Genomic DNA, 20,511 nt, shown 5'->3' on the forward strand with positions numbered 1-20,511 from the left:
CTCGGGCTTAGATCCTGACGTAGATCCTTGGACAGATCCTTTGGATGGCCTTGTCGCGAGGGTCTGGTTTGTGGTTTCTTGACGCTAGTTTAGCCTCACGTCACCCCCAGCGTTCCGCTTAAGTCTGAGGATGGAGGAGGGCTTTTTTCTCTGGTAATCTCCGGTCTCTTTTTTAAATCTGGAGTTAGCACCCCATTGACGGAAACCGCAAGTCAGGTCAGAAAGACATTATGGTATAATAGGACGTCAGTGTATTAAGAAGCTATTGACCACTATTAGGGCTCCTTACCTCACCTCCAGTCTTCCCTCCAGGACGCATTTTAATTGTATCTACCTGAGAGGAGAGGGTTTCAAAGACGCGTAAGTTTCCGCGCCCGTTAGGTGTTGCAGAAGGGCGAAAGAGGATGAGGAATTAGAGCTTAGTTGTTTACAATCCGAATTAAAAATTCTCCAGTTTTTCATGTCCGTGAACGGGCCCATATGACCTAATTTTCGTATAATCTGCATCCATGTACGTCAAATAAGCGTAATATGATCAATAATGTTTTCTCCTCTTTCCCACTCTAGTTGAATGATGACACAAGGTAAGACAGCATTTGTTTACTCATGTCTTTTGGTCTGCATGTCATTATTAACTCAGAATTATGAAGGGCTCAGCAACATTGTGTATGGATTGCATTTTTTATGGATTATATTTTAAGTTACCATTATCGGTCCGGAGCTCCCTCAATGAGGCACTTTGAGTAAAGCCCCAACGGGCAGGTTGCTTTACACCCTACTTCCTGGTAGGAGGATTTTTAGTTGAGATATGTATCACCTTACATGAAAAATGTGGTTGAGGGAAACAAGATTGCGTGAAACTGTGAAAGCTCTTACAGATAGAATTTTGTTGACTGATATGGTGCTGTTACTTTCCATTTTCTTGCTTGTTATGTTTTATGTTCTCTCTTCCTAAAATGGCAATGAGATACTGGTAATCTTTTGTGGCAGATAATATGCATATTAACAGACATTTCCCCCTATTGGTCCATTCCTCCGTCTAAATTGGCTCTTCCATCTCCATGGCTTTCTGCCTCCCCATGGTGAGCCCTATAATCTCAGAGATCCCCAGTAGCTTGGATACTTGAGGTGGTGAAAACTTTGGGTTATTTTAATTCTAACTTTGAAGAATGGCAGGATGTGTACTCTCAAACCCACCTCTTTAATACCAAGGATTATAGGAGTTTAGCTTTGCCCTTGAAAACTTTATGCACTCAGCCACGTATGCATGTGCCCCAGACTGCTACTAGTGGATGGATGGGCACAGGTTTAGCTTCAGTTTACTGTTTCTCCTCCTTCTTTGTCTCTGCTAAGGTTTTATTGTTCCCTTTTTTTCTAATTTATCTCCAAAAGGAGTGACTCTAAATTTACGTATGCTGGAACTGAAATGCGCACAGTTGCTGAAAAGGTATGTGTACTAGAATTTTGCATGATGGAAACTTGCAGTTGGGGAGGGATTTCTGTGCTCTGTTTGATGAATTCAGCCAGGGATTAATCCATTCTGTGTAGGGCCACATTGTGGCTGGGTGGGGTGTTCTCCTTAGTAAAGTCTAGTCACTAGGAATAGTACCTAATTTTCTGTTCTTTGTAGCAAATTATTACTACTTGATCAAGATGAATAATCACTGTCAGCTCTCCTCCTTGCTGACATCTGTCTGTTTTCTGGTTGGTTCATGCCATTGTTATCTTTTTATCCTGAGTCCCAGGGTCTACTGGGCAACCCTTCTCTCCTTATAGGCAAACTGTCCAAAGCTCATAGTTCTTAGTCTACCTTGACATTCTCTTTTCTGGTATGTTCTAGCCTTTATGGTCTAGTGTAATGCTTCTCAATCTAATTGTTGTATAGGAACAGTTAATTTTTTTTTTCCAGTATGGTGCAGACCAATGCTTTTCTAAAAGATAGTAAAAATAAGTTATGTCCTCTCCTCCTGCCAAGCATATAATGGAAGTGATACAAGCTATAGGGCAACAAATCCATCTACTTATTACCCCTGTATACAAACTTCATCCTGTTGACCACTTTGCCTCCTTTCTTCCCATATGAAGGAAAGAAGTTCACTTCCTATTCAGAGCTTCAGCTTCTTCAAAGACCTTACTTATAAAATATCCTATCTTCTGATTTCTTCTGAGTCTTCAACCTTTTCCCGTTGTCGGGCTCTTTTTTTAAAAAAATACTGATTTTAGAGAGAGATGAAGGGGGAGGGGAGGGAAGGAAAGGAGGGAAAAGAGAGAGAGAGAAACTGAGAAACATCATTTGCTATTCCAGTATTTATGTATTCACTGGTTGATTCTTGTATGTGCCCTGACAGGGATTGAACCTGCAACCTTGGGGTATTTGGAGGGTGCTCTAACTAACCGAGCTACCTGGCCAGGACCTGGCTCTTTTCCCATATGATACAAATGCAGTTAAATTACTTTCATTTTCAGAAAGGAAAGAAAAATAACTTTTTAATTTTGTATCATCCTGTAGTCACTACTCTTACATCCTTCCTTTAATAGGCAGACCTCTTATTTTTTTTTAACTTAATTCATTTTTATTTAGAGAGAGGGGAAGGCAGGGAGACAGAGAGGGAGAGAAACATCAGTCAGTTGCCTTCCATATTTGTCCCAACCAGGGACCGAACCTGCAACCTAGGAATATGCCCTGACCAGGAATCGAACTGGTAACGTTTCAGTTTGTGGGATGATGCCCAACCAACTGAGCCACACCAGCCAGGGCAATAGCCAGACCTCTTAAAAGAATAGTCAACAATCATAACTTACTTATCTTCTCCATTCAGACCCACCAAAATCAGGTTTCTAATTCTACCTCTCCAGCCATGTCTTCATTGCTACATTAGTGGGTTATTTCTTGGTGCTTTTCTTAATCTTTTAACTTGGAACTCAGAACTCTCATGAGGTTTTGTTTGTTTGTTCTGTTTTTGCTGTGTCTCCCTATTCCTCCCCCTTACCCCCATCCTTTTTGGACTCTTCCTTCCCTGCCTGTACATTGAATATTCTCCAAGTTTCTGCCTTGGCCTCCTTCTCTTTCCAGAATATCTTCCTAGGCAACGTCACCTCCCTTGTGGCTCTAGCTGTGACAGACATTGAGGTGAGAGAGATCTACCTTCAGATCCTTTTTCTGATACTTACTGTGTGACTTTAGGATATGCCATGCCAACACTAACTAAAAAGGTGAGGTCACTGAACTCATGAAGTTTAATATCTGTTCGGATGGCACAAATTGACATAGAATTCAAGGTAAGGGAATAGACTGCTGAAAAAATAAAATTATGTCATTAAGATTGGAAATGCATTTTAGTAGGAGTTGATGCCAAGGGTGAATATTCTCTCTCTCTAGTCAGAGAAGGTTTCAGTGCCTAAGAGAAGTGAGCAAAAGAAATTCAGGAGACAATGGCAAGACCAGCCCAGGAATAGATGAAAACCAAAATATAACAAGTGTAAATAAAGGCCACAAAGGACTGGCAGATGTCCCTGAAAGCCACGGGTAACCGAAGGGCCTGAGGAAGACTGTTCTGGTCATAGTCACATAAGAAGAAAGATATTCCACCTTGGCTAGATCGGCCCCTACACCTTTTCAGTCTTGGAATTAAGATACTAAAGCCCAGTTCCTTTTGCTCCTGTGTCTTGCTCCTGTGTATAGATCAAGGGTAGGCAAAGAATGACCTGCCCTGGCCTCCTTTGGGCCAAATCTGGCTACGTTCATTCGTTTATGTATTGCAGCTGCTTTGGTACTATAGTGGCAGAGCCAAATGACTGCAACAGAGACTGCATGGCCCACAAAACTAAAAATATTTACCATCTGGCCCTTTTCAGAAAGTTTGCACTCCCTGGCATGGCTTTCCATAGGTAATGGTCAGGTAACACTAATTTCCTACTGTAGGGGGATGTACATGTGGGAGGATGTACATGTGATTCATATAACATGTACTTATTGAGTACATACTATATGGGAGGCACTACATGGTGGCCTAAGTATATAGTGATAAACAGGATACAGTAGTCACATCGAGGAAGAGAGACAGTATATAAACACTGTAATGGATATGCTCAAGGAGCTAGCGTTGCACAGAAGGGGCTATCTAATCTGGGCTGAACTGGCAGGGATAAATTGTTACCCAAACAGAAAAGAGGGAAGCAGTCCATTCATAACACTCTGTAGATACAAGGAGTGAAACAGCACAACATAATCTGGAAACTGACATAATTTGCCATGGTTAGAACTTGGATCCATGTAAAGAAATGGAAGGAGGTAACAGAAATGAGATCTTGACGGGCCCTGAATGCTTCACTAATGAGACTTTATTCTAAGGTAATGGGACACTCATTGGATTTTGAGCAAAGGTATGTCAGACTCATGTAAGAAAGGACTAGAGGCAAGAGAGATTTGAGGCAAGAAGACCAGTGGAGAGGCTAGCACAGTAGTCAAGGAAAGAAGTGATGAGTATCACAGATAGGGTAGCAGTAGTTGGGATGAAGTGTTGGAAAGGAATATGAAAGCAGTTTAGGTTAATGGTTCTGAATGGCAGGCAGTGGTTCCCAAACTTGGCTGCGCATTAGATTCACCCGCGTAACTTTTCAAAATTCTGCCACCCAGGTATCATTCCAGACCAACTGAATGAGCATCAGGATTTTGTAAAGACAACTGGGTGATTCCAAGTTGCAGCCGGGCTTTTTGGAACTACTGTAGTAGGAGGAATGTTGAAGGGTTTGAGGAAGAGGAAAGGTTCAGTTTTGAACATGTGAGTTTAAGATGTCTGCGTCTGGCTAAACTTGGATGTCCAGTAGGCAGTTGAGGATGATGTTCTAGAGCTTGGAATCATTTATACTAATTAGCATCTATGGGGTATTAATAACAGCAGTCAGAATGACCAATATTTATTGGCTACCTGCCATGTGTCAAGCACTTGTAAAGGTGCTTTGCTTAAATTCACGCTCCCGATGACCCAGTGAGGTTAGTCCTGTTGTACCCATTTTACAGGTGAGTATTTTACATACATTACCCAAATCCAGCTCTCCCAACAACTCTATGAGTTCGCTGGCTATCATTATCCCCATTTTACAGATACAGAGTGCAGAGCTCACAGATGTTAAGTAACATGCCTAAAGTCACACAGTTAAGTATCAGAAAAAGGATCTGAAGACAGATCTCTCTGACCTCAATGTCTGTTGCAGCTCTAGTCTGGTAATCTTTTTAACTGGCTTATTTTGTCCAGTTACATTTATTGTAATTGTCGATATATGTGAGTTATTGCTGCCATCTTTTTGCTTTCTGTTTGACCCACTGCTTTCTTTAAAATTTATTTTTATGTATTTTTCTGTTATTTACCCACTTGTTTTATGTTTGTCTCTCTGTTCTTGCCTTCTTTTGAATTTATCAGCTATGTTTTATTATTCCACTTTGATCCTCCATTAATTAGTTATAACATTCTTTTACTTCACTTTTAGTGGTTGTCCTACATATTATAATATGCATCCTTGATTTGTTAGTCTAATACAAATGGCTATTTTTACCATTTTTCTGATAATACTAGAACCTAAGAACACTTTCATTTATAGCCTCCCACCTTTGGGATTATTGTTGTCACACATTTTAATTCTGTGGATATTTCACACCCCGCATGACATTGTTATTATTGTTTTGTACATTCATTATTCATTTATATTTACATACATATTTTACCCTTTATGGTGTTCTTCATTCCTTCCTTCATAGCTGGGACTTTCCTTCTGCCTGAAGAACTCCCTTTAGGATTTCTGTGCTGATAATGAATTGTCTCAATTTTTTTTTGCATCTGAAAATGTCTTTATTTTGCCTTCATTCCTGAAGTTTGTATTCTTTGAATATAGAATTATCAGTTCCTAGATCTTTTCTTTTTGTATTCTAACATATTACTCCCTTCTCTTTAGGCTTGGTTTCTGTTGAAAAATCAGGTTTTTTCTCTTTTTTTATATTAAATGTATTGGGATGACATTGGTTAATACAATTATATGGGTTTCAAGTGTATAGTTCTACACTACGTCATTTGTATATTGCACTGCGTGCTTACCACCCAGAGTCAAATCTTCTTTCATCACCATGTATTTCTCGCCTTTACCCTTTCCTCCCCCTCACCCACCTTCTTTCTGGTAACCTCCATACTATTGTCTGTGTCTGTAAGTTCTTGGGTTTTTTTTCTTGTTTGTTCATTTGTTGCTTTTAGTTTTATATCCCACATATGAATGAAATCACATGGTTGACTTTTTTTGTCTGACTTATTTGATATGATATTCTTAAGATCCATCCATGTTGTTGCAAATTGCAGTATTTCATCTTTTCTTATGGCTGAGCAGTATTTCATTGTATATACGTACCACACCTTCTTTGTCCAATCATCTATTGAGGGACACTTCGGTTGTTTCCATGTCTTGGCCACCGTGAATAATGCTGTAATGAACATAGGGGTACATGTGGCTGCAAATAAATGTTTTCAAATTTTTCGGGTAGATACAGAGATGAGGGGTTGCTAGTTCATATGGTAACTCTATTCTTAATTTTTTGAAGAACCTCCATACTGGTTTACATAGTGGCTGTACCTGTTTACATTCCCACCAGCATTGAATGAGGATTTCTTTTTTCTCCACCACCTCTCCAACGCTTGCTATTACTTGTCTTGTTGATAAGAACCATTCTAATAGGTGTGAGATGGTACAATGGAGAATAGAAAGCCTCTTCAATAAATGGTGCTGGGAAAATTGGAAAGCCACATGCAAAAGAATTAAACTAGACCACTGTGTGTCCCCATATACAAAAATTCACTCAAAATGGATCAATTATAAAACCTGAAACAGTAAATTACATAGAAGAAAACATAGGTACTAAACTTACAGATCTTGGTCTTAGAGGAGATTTTATAAATTTGACCCCAAAGGCAAGGGAAGTAAAAGCAAAAATAAATGAATAAAATTATATCAAACTAAAAAGCTTCTGCACAGCAAAAGAAACTGCCAACAAAACATAAAAGACAACCAACCAAATGGGAGAAGATACTTGCAAAGAAAAGCTCTGACAAGGGGTTAATATCCAAAATATATAAAGTACTCATACAACTTAAAACAATCCAATTAAAAAATTGGCAGAGGACCTGAACAGACACTTCTCCCAAGAAGACATACAATTTTACAACAAATACAGGAAAAGGTGCTCAACTTCACTAGCTATTGGGGAAACACAAGTGAAAACTACAATGAAAATTCAGCTTTGTCTTGTTGCTCCTTGGAAGGTCAAGTCTCTTTCTGTGTCTGCTTTTGAATTTCTTTTTTTAAAATTTTTTACTGTATTCTTTTCCATTACCATTTAATCCCCTTACACCCCCTCACCCCCGCAATCACCACACTGTTGTCCATGTGCATGGGTCATTCATACATGTTCTTTGACTAGCCCCTTCCCCTTCTTTCCACTATTAGCCCCCTCACCCCTCCCCTCTGGTCACTGTCAGTCTGTTCCATGTTTCCATGTCTCTTGTTTTGTTGTTAGTTTATTTTGTTCATTAGATTCCTCTTATAGGTGAGATCATATGGTATTTATCTTTCACCAACTAGCTTATTTCACTTAGCAAAATATTCTCCATTTCCAACCATGCTGTGGAAAAAGGTAGGAATTCCTTCTTTCTTTCTGCTGGGTAATATTCCATTGTGTAAATATACCATAGTTTTGGGGTTTTTTGGTTTTTTTTTTAAATATCCACTCATCTACTGATAGGCACTTAGGCAGTTTCCAGCACTTGGCTATTGTAAATAGTACTGGTATGAACGTAGGGGTGCATAGGTTCTTTTGAATTGGTAATTCAGGATTCTTAGGGTATAATCCCAGCAGTGGCATCCCTGGGTCATAAGGCAGTTCCTTTTTTTTTTTTTTTTGAGGAAACTCTATACTGTTTTCCACAGTGGCGGCACCAGTCTGCATTCCCACCTACAGTGCACTAGGGTTCCCTTTTCTTCATACCCTCTCCAACACTTGTTTGTTGATTTATTAATGGTACTCATCCTGACCAGTATGAAGTGATATCTCATTGTGGTTTTAATTGGCATTTCTCAGATAATTAGTGACATTGAGCATCTTTTCATATGTCTGTGAGCCATCTGTATGTCTTCTTGGAGGAGTGTCTATTCAGATCCTTTGTGCATTTTTCAGTTGGGTTGTTTGGGGGTTTTTTTGGTGTTGAGTTTTGTAAGTACTGTATAAATTTTGGATACTAACCCCTTATCAGATGTATTGGCGAATATGTTCTCCCATTCTGTGGGTTATCTTTTTATTTTGTTGATAATTTCCATTGCTGTGCAAAAACATTTTAGTTTGATGTAGTCCCATTTGTGTATTTTTTCTTTTGTTTCCCTTGCCTGGGAGATATATCAGATAAAAAAAATTCTACCAGCAACATCCAAGATGCTCCCAACACCTATTATTGAAGAGGCTGTTTTTACTCCATTGTATACTCATGCCCGCTTCGTCAAACATTAATTGACCATAGAGACTTGGGTTTATTTCTGGGCTTTATATTCTGTTCCATTCATCTATGGGTCTGGTCTTATTCCAGTACCAGACTGTTTGGATTACAGCGACCTTGTAGTGTAGTTTCATATCAGGTATTGTGATCCCCCTACTTTGTTGTTCTTTCTCAAGATTTCTGAGGCTATTAAGCGTTTTTTCTATTCCTTGTAAATTTTTGAAATGTTTGTTTTAGATCTGTGAAATATGCCATTGGATTTTAAAAGGAAATTGCATTGAATCTGTAGATTGTTTGGGGTAGTATGGACATTTTAATTATGTTAATTCTTCTAATCCATGAACACAGTATATGCTTCCAGTTATTTGTGTCTTCCTTAATTTCTTTCTTCAGTGTTCTGTAGTTTTCCGAGTACAAGTCTTTTACCTCCTTGGTTAGATTTATTCCTAGGTACTTTATTTTTCTTGTTGCTATAGTAAATGGAATTTTTCCCCTGGTTTCTTTTTCTGATATTTCATTGTTTGTGCACAAAAATGCCCTCAATTTCTGAGTATTGACTTTGTATTCCTCTTGTTTTGTCAAAATCACTTATTAGGTCAAGTAGTTTTTTGGTGGACACCTAGGGTTTTCTGGGTACACTATCATGTTGTCTGCATATAATGACAGTTTTACTTCCTCCTTTCCCATTTGGATGCCTTTTATTTCTTTCTTGTCTGATTACTGTGGCTAGAACTTCCAGTACTACATTGAATACAAGTGGTCAAAGCAGACACCTGATCTTAAGGGGAAACATTTTAGTTTTTGCCCATTGAGTATGATATTGGCAGTAGGTTTCTCATATATGGCCTTTATTATGTTGAGTTATGCTCCCTGTATTCCTACTTTGCTGAGTGTTTTTAACATAAATAAGTGCTGAATTTTTTTTCAAATGCTTTTTCACCTTGTATTGATATGATCATGTGATTTTTATACTTCATTTTGTTTGTGTGATGTATGACATTGTATGTGTAATAGCGAATATTGTACCATCCTTGCATCCCTGGAATGAATCCCACTTGATCATGGTGTATGATCTTTTTAATGTATTGCTGGATCCAGATTGCCTACATTTTGTTGAGAATTTTAGCATCGATATTCATTGAAGATAGTGGCCTGTAGTTTCTTTCTTTGTTGTGACTTTACTTGGTTTTGGAGTTAAGATAATACTGGCCTTGTAAAAAGAGTTTGGGAGCCCTCCCTCTTCTTGGATTTTTTGGCATAGTTTGAGAGAGATAGGCATTAGTTCTTTAAATGTTTGGTAAAATTCTTCTGTGAAGCCATCTGGTCCAGGTTTTTGTGTGCCTGGAGCTTTTTGGTTACTGCTTCAATTTCACTGGTTGTTACAGGTCTATTCAGGCTTTCTTCTTCTTGATTCTGTTTGGGAGATTGTATGTTTCTAGAAATTTGTCTGTTTCACCCAGGTTGTCCAATTTCTTGGCATATAGATGTTCATAGTAATTTCTTACAAATCTTTGTATTTTGTGGTGTCAGTTGTAACTTATCCTGTTTCATTTCTGGTTTTATTTGTGGAGGGCCATTCTCATTTTTTCTTATGAGTCTGGCTAAAGGTTAGTCAATTTTGTTTATCTTTTCAAAGAACGAGCTACTAGATTCATTGATCCTTTGAATTGTTTCTTGTTTTTTGGGTTTTTTTTTTTACTGTCTATGTCATTTAATCCTTTTCTGATCTTGATTATTTCCTTCCTTCTACTTGCTCTGGGGTTTGTTTGCTCTTGTTCCTCTAGTTCTTATAGATGTAGGGGTAGGTTGTTTATTTCAAATGTTTTTACCTCTTTTAGGTCGGCCTGTACTGCTATGAACTTCCCTCACAGGACTGCCTTCTCTGTGTCCCATGGGTTTTGGGTTGTGTGTTCATTTTCATTTGTTTCTAGATACTTTTTGATGTGTTCCTTGATCTCATTGTTAACCCATTCATTATTTAATAACATGTTATTCAGTCTCCATGTATTTTAGTGTTTTTGAGTTTTTTCCTTGAGGTTGGTTTCTGGTTTCAAGCTATTGTGATCCTTGAAGATGCTTGATATGATTTTAGTTTTCTTGAATTTGTTGAGGTTTGTTTTGTGTCCTACCATATGATCTGTCTTTGAAAATGTTCCATGTGCATTTGAAAAGAATGTATATTTTGCTTCTTTGGTGTGAAAAGTTCTGTATACCCCTCTTCCCACTGCCCCCCCCCCCCGGCTATTGTTAGATTGTTCTTAACTTCAATGTCTCTGGTTATATTTTGTTTGCTTTTTTCTTCTATTGATTATGTTCCAGTTAAAGGTGAGATCATATGGTATTTGTCCCTCACCGTGGGGGTGGAGGGATGGGGAGAAAAGGCATACAACTGTAATTGAATGACAATAAAAATTAAAAAAAAAAAAGAAAAAAGTTCTGTATATATCAGTCAAGTCCATTTGATCCAGAGTGTCCTTCAATACCACAACATCCTTATTGCTTCTCTGTTTGGAAGATCTGTCTGTTGTTGACAGTGGGGTGTTATAATCCCCTATGATGAGTGTGTTGCTGTTGACATCTTTCTTGAAGTCCTCCAAGATTTTCCTTGTATATTTAGGTGCTCCTATTTTGGGTGCATGTATGTTTACAAGCGTTATTCCTCTTGTTGGACTATTCCCTTAAGTATTATATAGTGACCTTCTTTGTCTCTTCTTATGGATTCCTCCTTTCCTTTCAATTGGGGGTTGTTTCTTTTCTGCCTCATTTTAGGTGGCTTTTCATTTGTTTCTGCATATTAGATTGATCTGCTTTCACTCCCTGTCTTCATGCAGTGGCCTTCTGTGGTAGGAGGCCTGTGAGGCTCAGTAGTGCAGTCTTACTGATCTCTTGAGCTGAGTGCTCTTGGAATGCCCTTTATGCCCTTAATGTGGGCTCTCTTATTGTAATTGGGTTTTGTAATTGGGTATTGTAATTTGGTTGTTGTTGGGTCACTCTTTGGTGGGTCCTTCCCTCTGGCTGGCTGACTGAGGGTCACTCCACCCACCACGTCTTGTGTGCTGTTGTGCAGGTGCTGCCAGAACAAAACCACAGCCCAAGGAACAAACCCACATCCACAAAGATATCCCCCCCACACAACCCCACTATCAACAGCCAATGAGCAAATATTAATAAATGCGGAAAGACATTGAGACTATTGTAGGAAAGGAAAAATGAATATGAGATGAGTAATGGAAAGAAAAATTATTTTGAGAGGGTAGTGGGAGGAGAAATAATAAGAGTAGGGAATGGAAACAAGGTGAAGAAAGAATGAAAGTGAAATTTACATTGTAAATTAGAATGGGGCTGGGGGAGAAGGCAAAATGGAGTAAGAAAAGGAAAGAGTATAATATGAGGTTTAAGAAAATTTTTTAAGTAGTGAAAAAATAGGAACAACATTAAAGAAAAACATCCATCACAGCAATATCAGTGACAAATGAGCAAAGATTAATTCTGGTGGAAAAGAAATAAGAAAAAAGAAAGAAAAAAAAAAGGAAAAGAGATTTTGAGGGGATAGAAGGAGAAAAAATAATAAGAGTGAGGAATGAAAACCAGGCAATGAAAGGGAACAAGTGAAATTTAAAATTAAAAAATAAAGGGCAAGAGGAAAACAAAATGGAGTAGGAGAGGGGAACAGTGAAATTTAAGATTTGAAATATAAAAATAGTGAACATCTAGGAAGAAAATTGAACAAATGCAACAACAACCACCTTATTAACAACCAGTGAGCAAAGATTAGTAAAGGTGGAGAGAGAATAAGGACATTATAAGAAAGAGAAAAAAGAATGTGAGATGACTAATGGCAAGAAAAATCATTTTGAGAGGCTGCAGGGAGGAGAAATGGTAAGAGTGTGTAATAGAAACAAGTTGTAGAAAGGGAAAAATAAAGTTTAAAATAAAAATAAGAAGGAAAAGGGAAAATGGAGTAAGAGAAGGGGGAAGCAAAATACGAGATTTGAAATAAACTAAAATTAAAAAAATAGTGAAATAATAGGAAGAAAGTTGAAGAAAAACAAAAAAAAATGTTAAAAAGCTATGCAGGAGAGAAAGATAATGAAGATGACCGCGGTGGACTTCATCTCAGCAGAGTCCAGTGTTTGCCTCTGTCTTCTCTTTCTGGATCCGCCCCTGGTGATGTCAGATGGTGTCCTAGTCTAGCCCTAGGCAGCCTTTTCGAGACTACCAGTGATCCCCCATCTATTGCTGTCTCCTTCAGGTTTGGCTGGTCCGCACTGTTCTGCCCTTCTGGCTTTTCCATCAGCACAAGGCACAGGAGTGGTTCATCTGATGTCTGAGAGCACTGCCAGTGCTGCCTCTGCCTGCCTCCAGAGTGGGCCTCTGCTGCAGTCGGGAGGGTGGAATCCCTGGGTCACCCCTGGGGGATGCTATTCAGTCTAGGGAAGTTTCCCTGCCCCCCTGCCACAGGTCTTGGTTTGTCCCAGATTGTTTTCCAATAATGTGTAGTTTCTCATGGATTAGCTGTCCGTTTCCTGTGAGGGGCAAATCTGTGTAAGAAGGGCAGCTCTGTATAAGAGCTGAGGCTGGGTGGGGCCCTAAACCCCACTTGTTGCGCCTGTCTCTCATCCCTCTGCTCTGCTGGTTTCAGTGGACCAGGGCCCGAGGAACCAGCGTAGCTCGTAGGGTCTGATAGAAGTTCAGAAAGGGCCCTTTCAGAGCTTCTCCTTTCCCCTGTGGGTGTGGCTGAACAGGGGGCTCCTGAGCTGGCCTCACTAATCTGCAGAGTTTGCAATCCCACAGGTGGGGGTCAGGCACACTTGCCTGTGAGGGACCTGCCTGGCTCCAGTGAATCTCAGACATTCAGCTCCTGGCCTTCTAGTCCCCAGCCTGCCACTCTCCCTGGAGATTCAGACCCAAACTCTCCACTCTGCACAGCCCCCTGCTTACCAACCATGCTGGGTTAGGTCCCACAGTCCCTTTAGCGTGACACTTGCCTGTGAAGTTGGACTCAGTGGAACCAAATTGTGCTTTCGTTCTGGTTTCTTTGTTGGTAGAGCTGCTGTGTGCACTTGCGTGAGCACAGGGTCCCTGGCAAGTCTTACCTCAGCTCCTCTTTTAAAAGAGTCTCTATGTGGCCCCTACACTGCAGCACCAAGCCCTGGGCCCCTTCTCCATGCACTCCATCTCCCCAAAAGCATGAAGTCTGTCTTGGTCAGGGCTGGCTGCAGCCTGCCAGTGCCTCAGACGGTATTAGGAGATAGAGTTTCTCTCTGGAGCTCTCCCAGTTGGCACTGCAGCTATGGATGTGCTGCTCACTGTGTGTGTGCGTGCGTGTGTGTGTGTGTGTGTGTGTAGCCTGAGTCTCCCAGACTCTGTATATCCTTCCAAGTCTCCCAATTAGGGTTGGTGCTTTGCCTCTGTGGGACCAGGGCCCTGCTCTGGGAGGGGAGGGAGCCACTAAGCTGTGTTTTCTATCTGTTCTCTCCTCGGATGCAGGTACCTCACACAGGGTATTTTCCCCTCGACTTAGAAAATCTCTTACCAGATGGTGCAAAGCATCCTCTGTATTCCTTGGCTTCAAAAATTCATATCATGTTCAGGTCACTTGTGGAAAGATCAGCTGAAAATCCATGCTGGGGGCATAGGCAAGTGGGCTTAGCTTCCACCTGCTTGGCTTCTGTCATCATCATCTTTTTAAAAAAAGATTTTATTTATTTATTTTTCAGAGAGAGGGGAAGGGAGGGAGAAAAAGAGGGAGAGAAACATCAATGTGTGGTTGCCTCTCACGTGGTCCCCACTGGGGACCTGGCCTGCAACCCAGGCATGTGCCCTGACCAGGAATCGAACTGGTGACCTTTTGATTCACAGCCCACACTCAATCCACTGAGCTACACCAGTCATGGCCTGGCTGCTACCTTCTGAATCCCCATTTTCTATATTGTGTACTCCATGCCTCCCAGATACTATATGGTCACTGGGGTACAAACATAACTAAAACAGGTTCCTGCTCTTAGGATCTTGCATTCTAGTAGAGGAAGAAATAATTAGGTCAACAAAGAGAACCCAGCGTGGTATAAGTGCTAGCAAAGGTGTGTATTGGTATTATTTAATAATGTCATATTGTGAGGAGAATGATTAATTCTCTATAGAATGAGCATTTAATGACTCATCAAAGGGAATTTAAAGGCTATGAAAGAGTTTGCCAGGTAGAAAAGGCATGAAAGGGGACCACATTTCAGGCTCAATAGCCATAGGTGTGTAATGGCTGCTGTACTGCACTGTAGTAGGTCTAAAAGTCTCCTCTCAGATCTTACCCACATCCCTGCAACATCTGGCAATGCCACACCCATCTTTTCCCCTGTAACTTTTGAACCATTTCATTGTTCTTGTTTTGACTCCTGTGTCTTCCCTCCTGGCTCCTTTTATTGTACCCCATCCAAAATATGGGCACCCTCCTTGGTTTAGGCCTGGACCTCTGTTCCCCCTCTCCACACTATTCCTTGTTTTTATTTACATCCTCTCATCCCAGACCAGCTCATCCGAAAACACTCTCATCTTCCTTCCTGATCCTTGCTAAACTTACATCTGCCTGCCATGTTTTACCATTTCAGCCTTGAAGAGTCATCCTTGACAATTTCCTGTCCTCTTATCACCCATGGTCCATAAGCTACCAAATCTTGTGGATTCTTCCTTCTTAATGAATCTCAATTCTGTCTCTTCCGTTTCCGCCATCCAGTTAGTCTGGTACTTTATCATTACTTCATATCCAGGCTATCTGAAATAATTTTCCTCTGTCCAGTTCATCCTGCACATCATGGCTTGGCATTTGGCGGCCTGTATATTTTTATCAATACTGTAGCGATCTTCCTTAGCCTTACTATCTGCCATCCCATCTAAACTTTTATACTAATGTTAAAATCAGGTGGCCAACTTGTCTTTCAAATATATTACTAGCATCTATTTAGCGTCTACAGAAATTCTATCTGCACGCACAGCAGTCAGGAAATACATACACTCGTCTGCCTTTTCTGTGAAGATTTTTGTTCTAATTTAAGTGACTCCTTCCCTCTGAGCTTCTATAGCATTAATCTACTACATTATTTTATTGTAGTTTCATGTGTGATACTTGCACACACCAAACTATTAGCATTTTGACTTGTATTCTTTTGTGGGACAGTGTCTTGCACATATTTGTAAATAAATGATTATTAATTGATCGTTCAAAAAGTCCTTCCTTGATCTAAATATTAGCTTTAGTATTTTTTTTTGAAATGTATATGTTGATGTTGAATATCTTTTATTTGAAACATTCCATTATTCATGAGAAAAATATCAGTTTTATACGATGGAATCTTTAACCTGATGATGTAATACAATACAATTCTGTAAATGCCGGGAGAGATATTACTGGCGAGAGACTGAACTAAACATTTCTGTGGATTTTCCTTTAGGTCGACACCGTCAGAATTGTTCACATTCATTCGGTCATCATCCTGCGACGCTCTGATAAGAGGAAGGATCGGGTGGAAATTTCTCCGGAGCAACTATCTGCCGCCTCAACAGAGGCAGAGATATCCTTATTGGTTGATAAGAAGCTTTTATGTGCTATGGGGCTTCTAGGCCAGGTTCCTCTGTTACCTTAGCCGGCTTTAGGAGATTTCACAGGTTCTCTTCCTGGTGGCTCATTCTCAGTTTTCATATTTACCCCTTAGATCCAATTGCTTGGTTAATCAGAATGTTTGCCCACTTCTCCTTTTGAGTGGCTTTAATTGGAAGAATTAAAAATTTCTAATGTTCCTGCTCTTAAATACCAAAAGATCCCTAGGTCAAGTCCTATGACAGCGAGCTCTGTGGGGAGTCCCTTCCTCCTTCTCCCCACTAGACCTCTTCAGTCCCCTCTCCCCCCACCAATTTTCCTCATATCATTTAATTTTTAGGCTTTTTACTATCCTGGTCTCTATCATTTCGGAGGATTCTCTTTTGAGGCTGTCTCAAAACAAATGCCATGCTGAAAACTGAATGTAATATTCCATGTTAAATACCACCAAAAAGTCATCAAACGGGACATTTACTTGCTATGATTTCGACTCCCTACCTCAGCTATACCAAGTTAAACTTGTATCAGTGGTTTTAGTAATTTATCAGTCTCTCTTTTTTTTTTTTTTAGGTATTTAACAAGTTTTATTTATTTATTTATTTTTCTATTTTGCAGTTACTTTATTGTTGTTCAATTACAGTTGTCTTCATTTTTCTCCCCACATCTCTACCCAACCCTAGCCAAACCCACCTCCCTCCTCTGCTTCCACCCTCCCTCTTGGTTTTGTCCATGTGTCCTTTGTAGTACTTCCTGAAAACCCTTCACCCCACTATCCCTTCCACCCTCGCTCTGGCTATTGTTAGATTGTTCTTAACTTCAATGTCTCTGGTTATATTTTGTTTCCTTTTTTCTTTTGTTTATTATGTTCCAGTTAAAGGTGAGATCATATGGTATTTGTCCCTCACCGCCTGGCTTATTTCACTTAGCATAATGCTCTCCAGTTCCATCCATGCTCTTGCAAAGGGTATAAGCTGCTGCTTTCTCTCTGCTGCATAGAATTCCATTGTGTAAATATACCATAGTTTTTGGATCCACTCATTTGCTGATGGGCACTTAGGTGGCTTCCAGTACTTGGCTATTGTAAATTGTGCTGCTGTGAACATTGGGGTGCATAGGTTCTTTTGGATTGGTGTTTTAGGGTTCTTAGAGTATAATCCCAGCAGCGGAATTGCTAGGTCAAAGGGCAGTACCATTTTTAGTTTTCTGAGGAAATTCCGTACTGTTTTCCACAGTAGCCTCACCAGTCTGCGTTCCCAACAACAATGTACTAGGGTTCCCTTTTCTCCGCATCCTCTCCAACATTTCTTTGTTCATTTGTTTATGTTGGCCACTCTGGTGTGAGATGGTATCTCATTGTGGTTTTAATTTGCATCTCTCTGATGGCTAGTGATGCTGAGCATCTTTTCATATGTCTCTGGGCCCTCTCTATGTCTTCCTTGGAGAAGTGTCTGTTCAAGTCCTTTGCCCATTTTTTAATTGGGTTGTTTGTCTTCCTGGAGTGGAGTCATGTGAGTACTTTATATGTTTTGGAGATCAGACCCTTGTCCGAGATATCATTGGTAAATATGTTTTCCCATAGTGTTGGTTCTCTTTTCATTTTATTGCTGTTTTCTTTAGCCCTGCAGAAGCTTTTTATTTTGATGAGGTCCATTTGTTTATTCTTTCCTTTGTGTCCCTTGCTTTAGGGGACATGGCTCTGAGGATGTTGCTGAATGGAATGTCCGAGATTTTCCTGACAGTGATTTCCTCTAGGAATTTTATGTTGTTACAACTTATATTTAAGTGTTTTATCCACCTTGAATTTATTTTTGTGTGTGGTGTAAGTTGGTGATCGAGTTTCATTTTTTCTGCACGTAGCTGTCCACATCTCCCAACACCATTTGTTGAAGAGGCTATTTTTGCTCCATTTTATGCTCCTGCCTCCTTTGTCAAATATTAATTGACCATAGAGAGTTGGGTTTATTTCTGGGCTCTCTGTTATGTTCTACTGGTCTATGTGCCTGTTTTGATGCCAATACCAGACTGTTTTGATTACAGTGGCCTTGTAATACAGTTTAATATCAGGTATTGTGATCCCTCCTGCTTTCTTCTTCTTCCTCAAAATTGCTGCAGCTATTCAGGGTCGTTTTTGGTTCCATATAAATTTCTGAAATGTTTGTTCTGTATCTGGAATATGTCATGGGTACTTTAATAGGGGTTGCATTGAATCTATAAATCGCTTTGGGTAGTATGGCCATTTTGATGATGTTAATTCTTCCAATCCATGACCATGGTACATGCTTCCATTTGTTTGTGTCTTCCTTAATTTCTTTCTTCAATGTTGTGTAGTTTTCTGAGTACCGGTCTTTTACCTCCTTGGTTAGGTTTATTCCTAGGTACTTTATTTTTCTTGTTGCTATTTCAAATGGGATTTTCTTCCTGATTTCTGTTTCTGCAGTTTCGTTGTTGGTATACAAGAATGCCTTTGATTTCTGCATATTGACTTTGTATCCGGCTGTTTTGTGAAATTCATTTATTAGGTCGAATAGTTTTTTGGTGGAGTCTATAGGATTTTCCATGTACACTATCATGTCATCTGCAAACAATGACAGTTTCGTTTCTTCCTTTCCAATTTGGATGCCTTTTATTGCTTTTTCTTGTCTGATTGCTGTGGCTAGGACTTCTAATACTGTGTTGAATAGGTGTGGTCATCTTTGTCTTGTTCCTGATCTTAGTGAGAAAGCTCTAAGTTTTTGTCCATTTAGAATGATGTTGGCCATAGGTCTCTCATATATGGCCTTTATTACGTTGAGGAATGCTCCCTGTACCCCTACTTTGCTGAGTGTTTTTATCATAAATGGGTGCTGTACCTTATCAAATGCTTTTTTTGCATCTATTGATATGATCATGTGGTTGTTGTCTTTGCTTTTGTTTATGGGTGTATTATGTTTATTGGTTTGCAAATATTGTACCATCCTTGCATCCCTGGGTTGAATCCCACTTGATCATGGTGTATGATCTTTTGAATGTATTGCTGGATGCGGTTTGCCAATATTTTGTTGAGGATTTTAGCATCTCTGTTCATCAGCGATATTGGCCTGAAGTTTTCTTTCTTTGTTATGTCTTTATCTGGTTTTGGGATTAGGATGATGTTGGCTTGGTAAAACGAGTTTGGGAGTCTTCCATCTTCTTGAATTTTTTGACATAATCTGTGGAGGATGGAGGTTAGCTGTCCCTTAAATGCTCTGCAGAATTCTCCTGTGAAGCCATCTGGTCCAGGGCTTTTGTGTGCCGGAAGCTTTTTCATTACTGTTTCAATTTCATCAGGTGTTACTGGTCTGGTCAGGCTTTCTGCTTCTTCTTCATTGAGTTCTGAAAGGTTGTATTTTTCTAGAAAGTTGTCCATTTCACCTAGGTTTTCAAATTTCTTGGCATACAGGTCTTCGTAGTAATTTCTTCCAACCCTTTGTATTTCTGTGGTATCAGTTGTAGTCTGTCCTCTTTCATTTCTGATTGTGTTTATTTGGGTCCTCTGTCTTTTTTTTCTGCATGAGTCTACTAAAAGGCTTGTCGACTTTGTTTATCTTTTCAAAGAACCAGCTACTGGATTTATTGATCCTTAGAGTTGTCCTTTTAGTCTCTATGTCATTTAATTCTGCTCTGATCTTGGTTATTTCCTTCCTTGTACTTGCTCTGGGCTGTCTTTGTTGTTGTTCCTCAAGTTCTTGTAGGTGTAGGGTAAGGTTGTTTATTTGAAATGTTTCTATTCTTTTTAGGTAGGCCTTTATCGTTATGAACTTCCCTCTCAGGACTGCTTTTGCTGTTTCCCATAGGTTTTGGATTGTTGTGAGTTCATTTTCGTTTGTTTCCAGAAACTTTTTGATTTCTTCCCTAATCTCATTCTTCGCCCATTCATTGTTTAATAGCATGCTATTCAATCTCCATGTTTTTAAGTGTTTTGGGGTTTTCTCCTTGAGATTTGTTTCTAGTTTCAATCCCTTGTGGTCTGAGAAAATGCTTGATATGATCTCAATTTTCTTGAACTTGTTGAGGCTTGTTTTGTGTCCTATCATGTGGTCTATCTTTGAAAATGTTCCATGTGCATTTGAAAAGAATGTGTATTTTGCTTCTTTGGGATGAAAGGCTCTATATATATCAGTTAAGTCCATTTCATCTAGGGCATCGTTCAATGCCACAATATCTTTGTCGATATTTTGTTTGGAAGATCTATCCATCTTTGACAGTGGGGTGTTCAGATCCCCTACTATAATTGTGTTGCTGTCAATATCTTTCTTGAAGTCCTCCAAGATTTTCTTTATGTATTTGGGTGCTCCTATGTTGGGTGCATATATATTTACAATGTTTATGTCTTGGTGGATTGTTCCTTTGAGTATGATGAAGTGACCTTCTGGGTGT

General features: G+C 39.6%; 1 protein-coding gene across 4 annotated transcripts in view; it reads left to right on the top strand.

Moving 5' to 3' along the window:
* Positions 1-20,511, top strand: part of BRCC3 (BRCA1/BRCA2-containing complex subunit 3) — a 59,462-nt gene that overhangs the window by 294 nt on the left and 38,657 nt on the right. For 2 of the 4 annotated variants that reach the window (XM_053917120.2, XM_024564344.4), the window contains exons 2-4: positions 568-584; positions 1,393-1,447; positions 15,971-16,090. In XM_053917120.2, the coding sequence (XP_053773095.1) occupies positions 568-584; positions 1,393-1,447; positions 15,971-16,090 (192 nt within the window). The remainder of the gene's footprint in view (positions 1-567; positions 585-1,392; positions 1,448-15,970; positions 16,091-20,511) is intronic. The other 2 variants (XM_024564346.4, XM_024564345.4) reach the window with 2 other exon arrangements.

Source organism: Desmodus rotundus, chromosome X (genome assembly GCF_022682495.2).
Source record: "Desmodus rotundus isolate HL8 chromosome X, HLdesRot8A.1, whole genome shotgun sequence".
Taxonomy (NCBI): domain Eukaryota; kingdom Metazoa; phylum Chordata; class Mammalia; order Chiroptera; family Phyllostomidae; genus Desmodus; species Desmodus rotundus.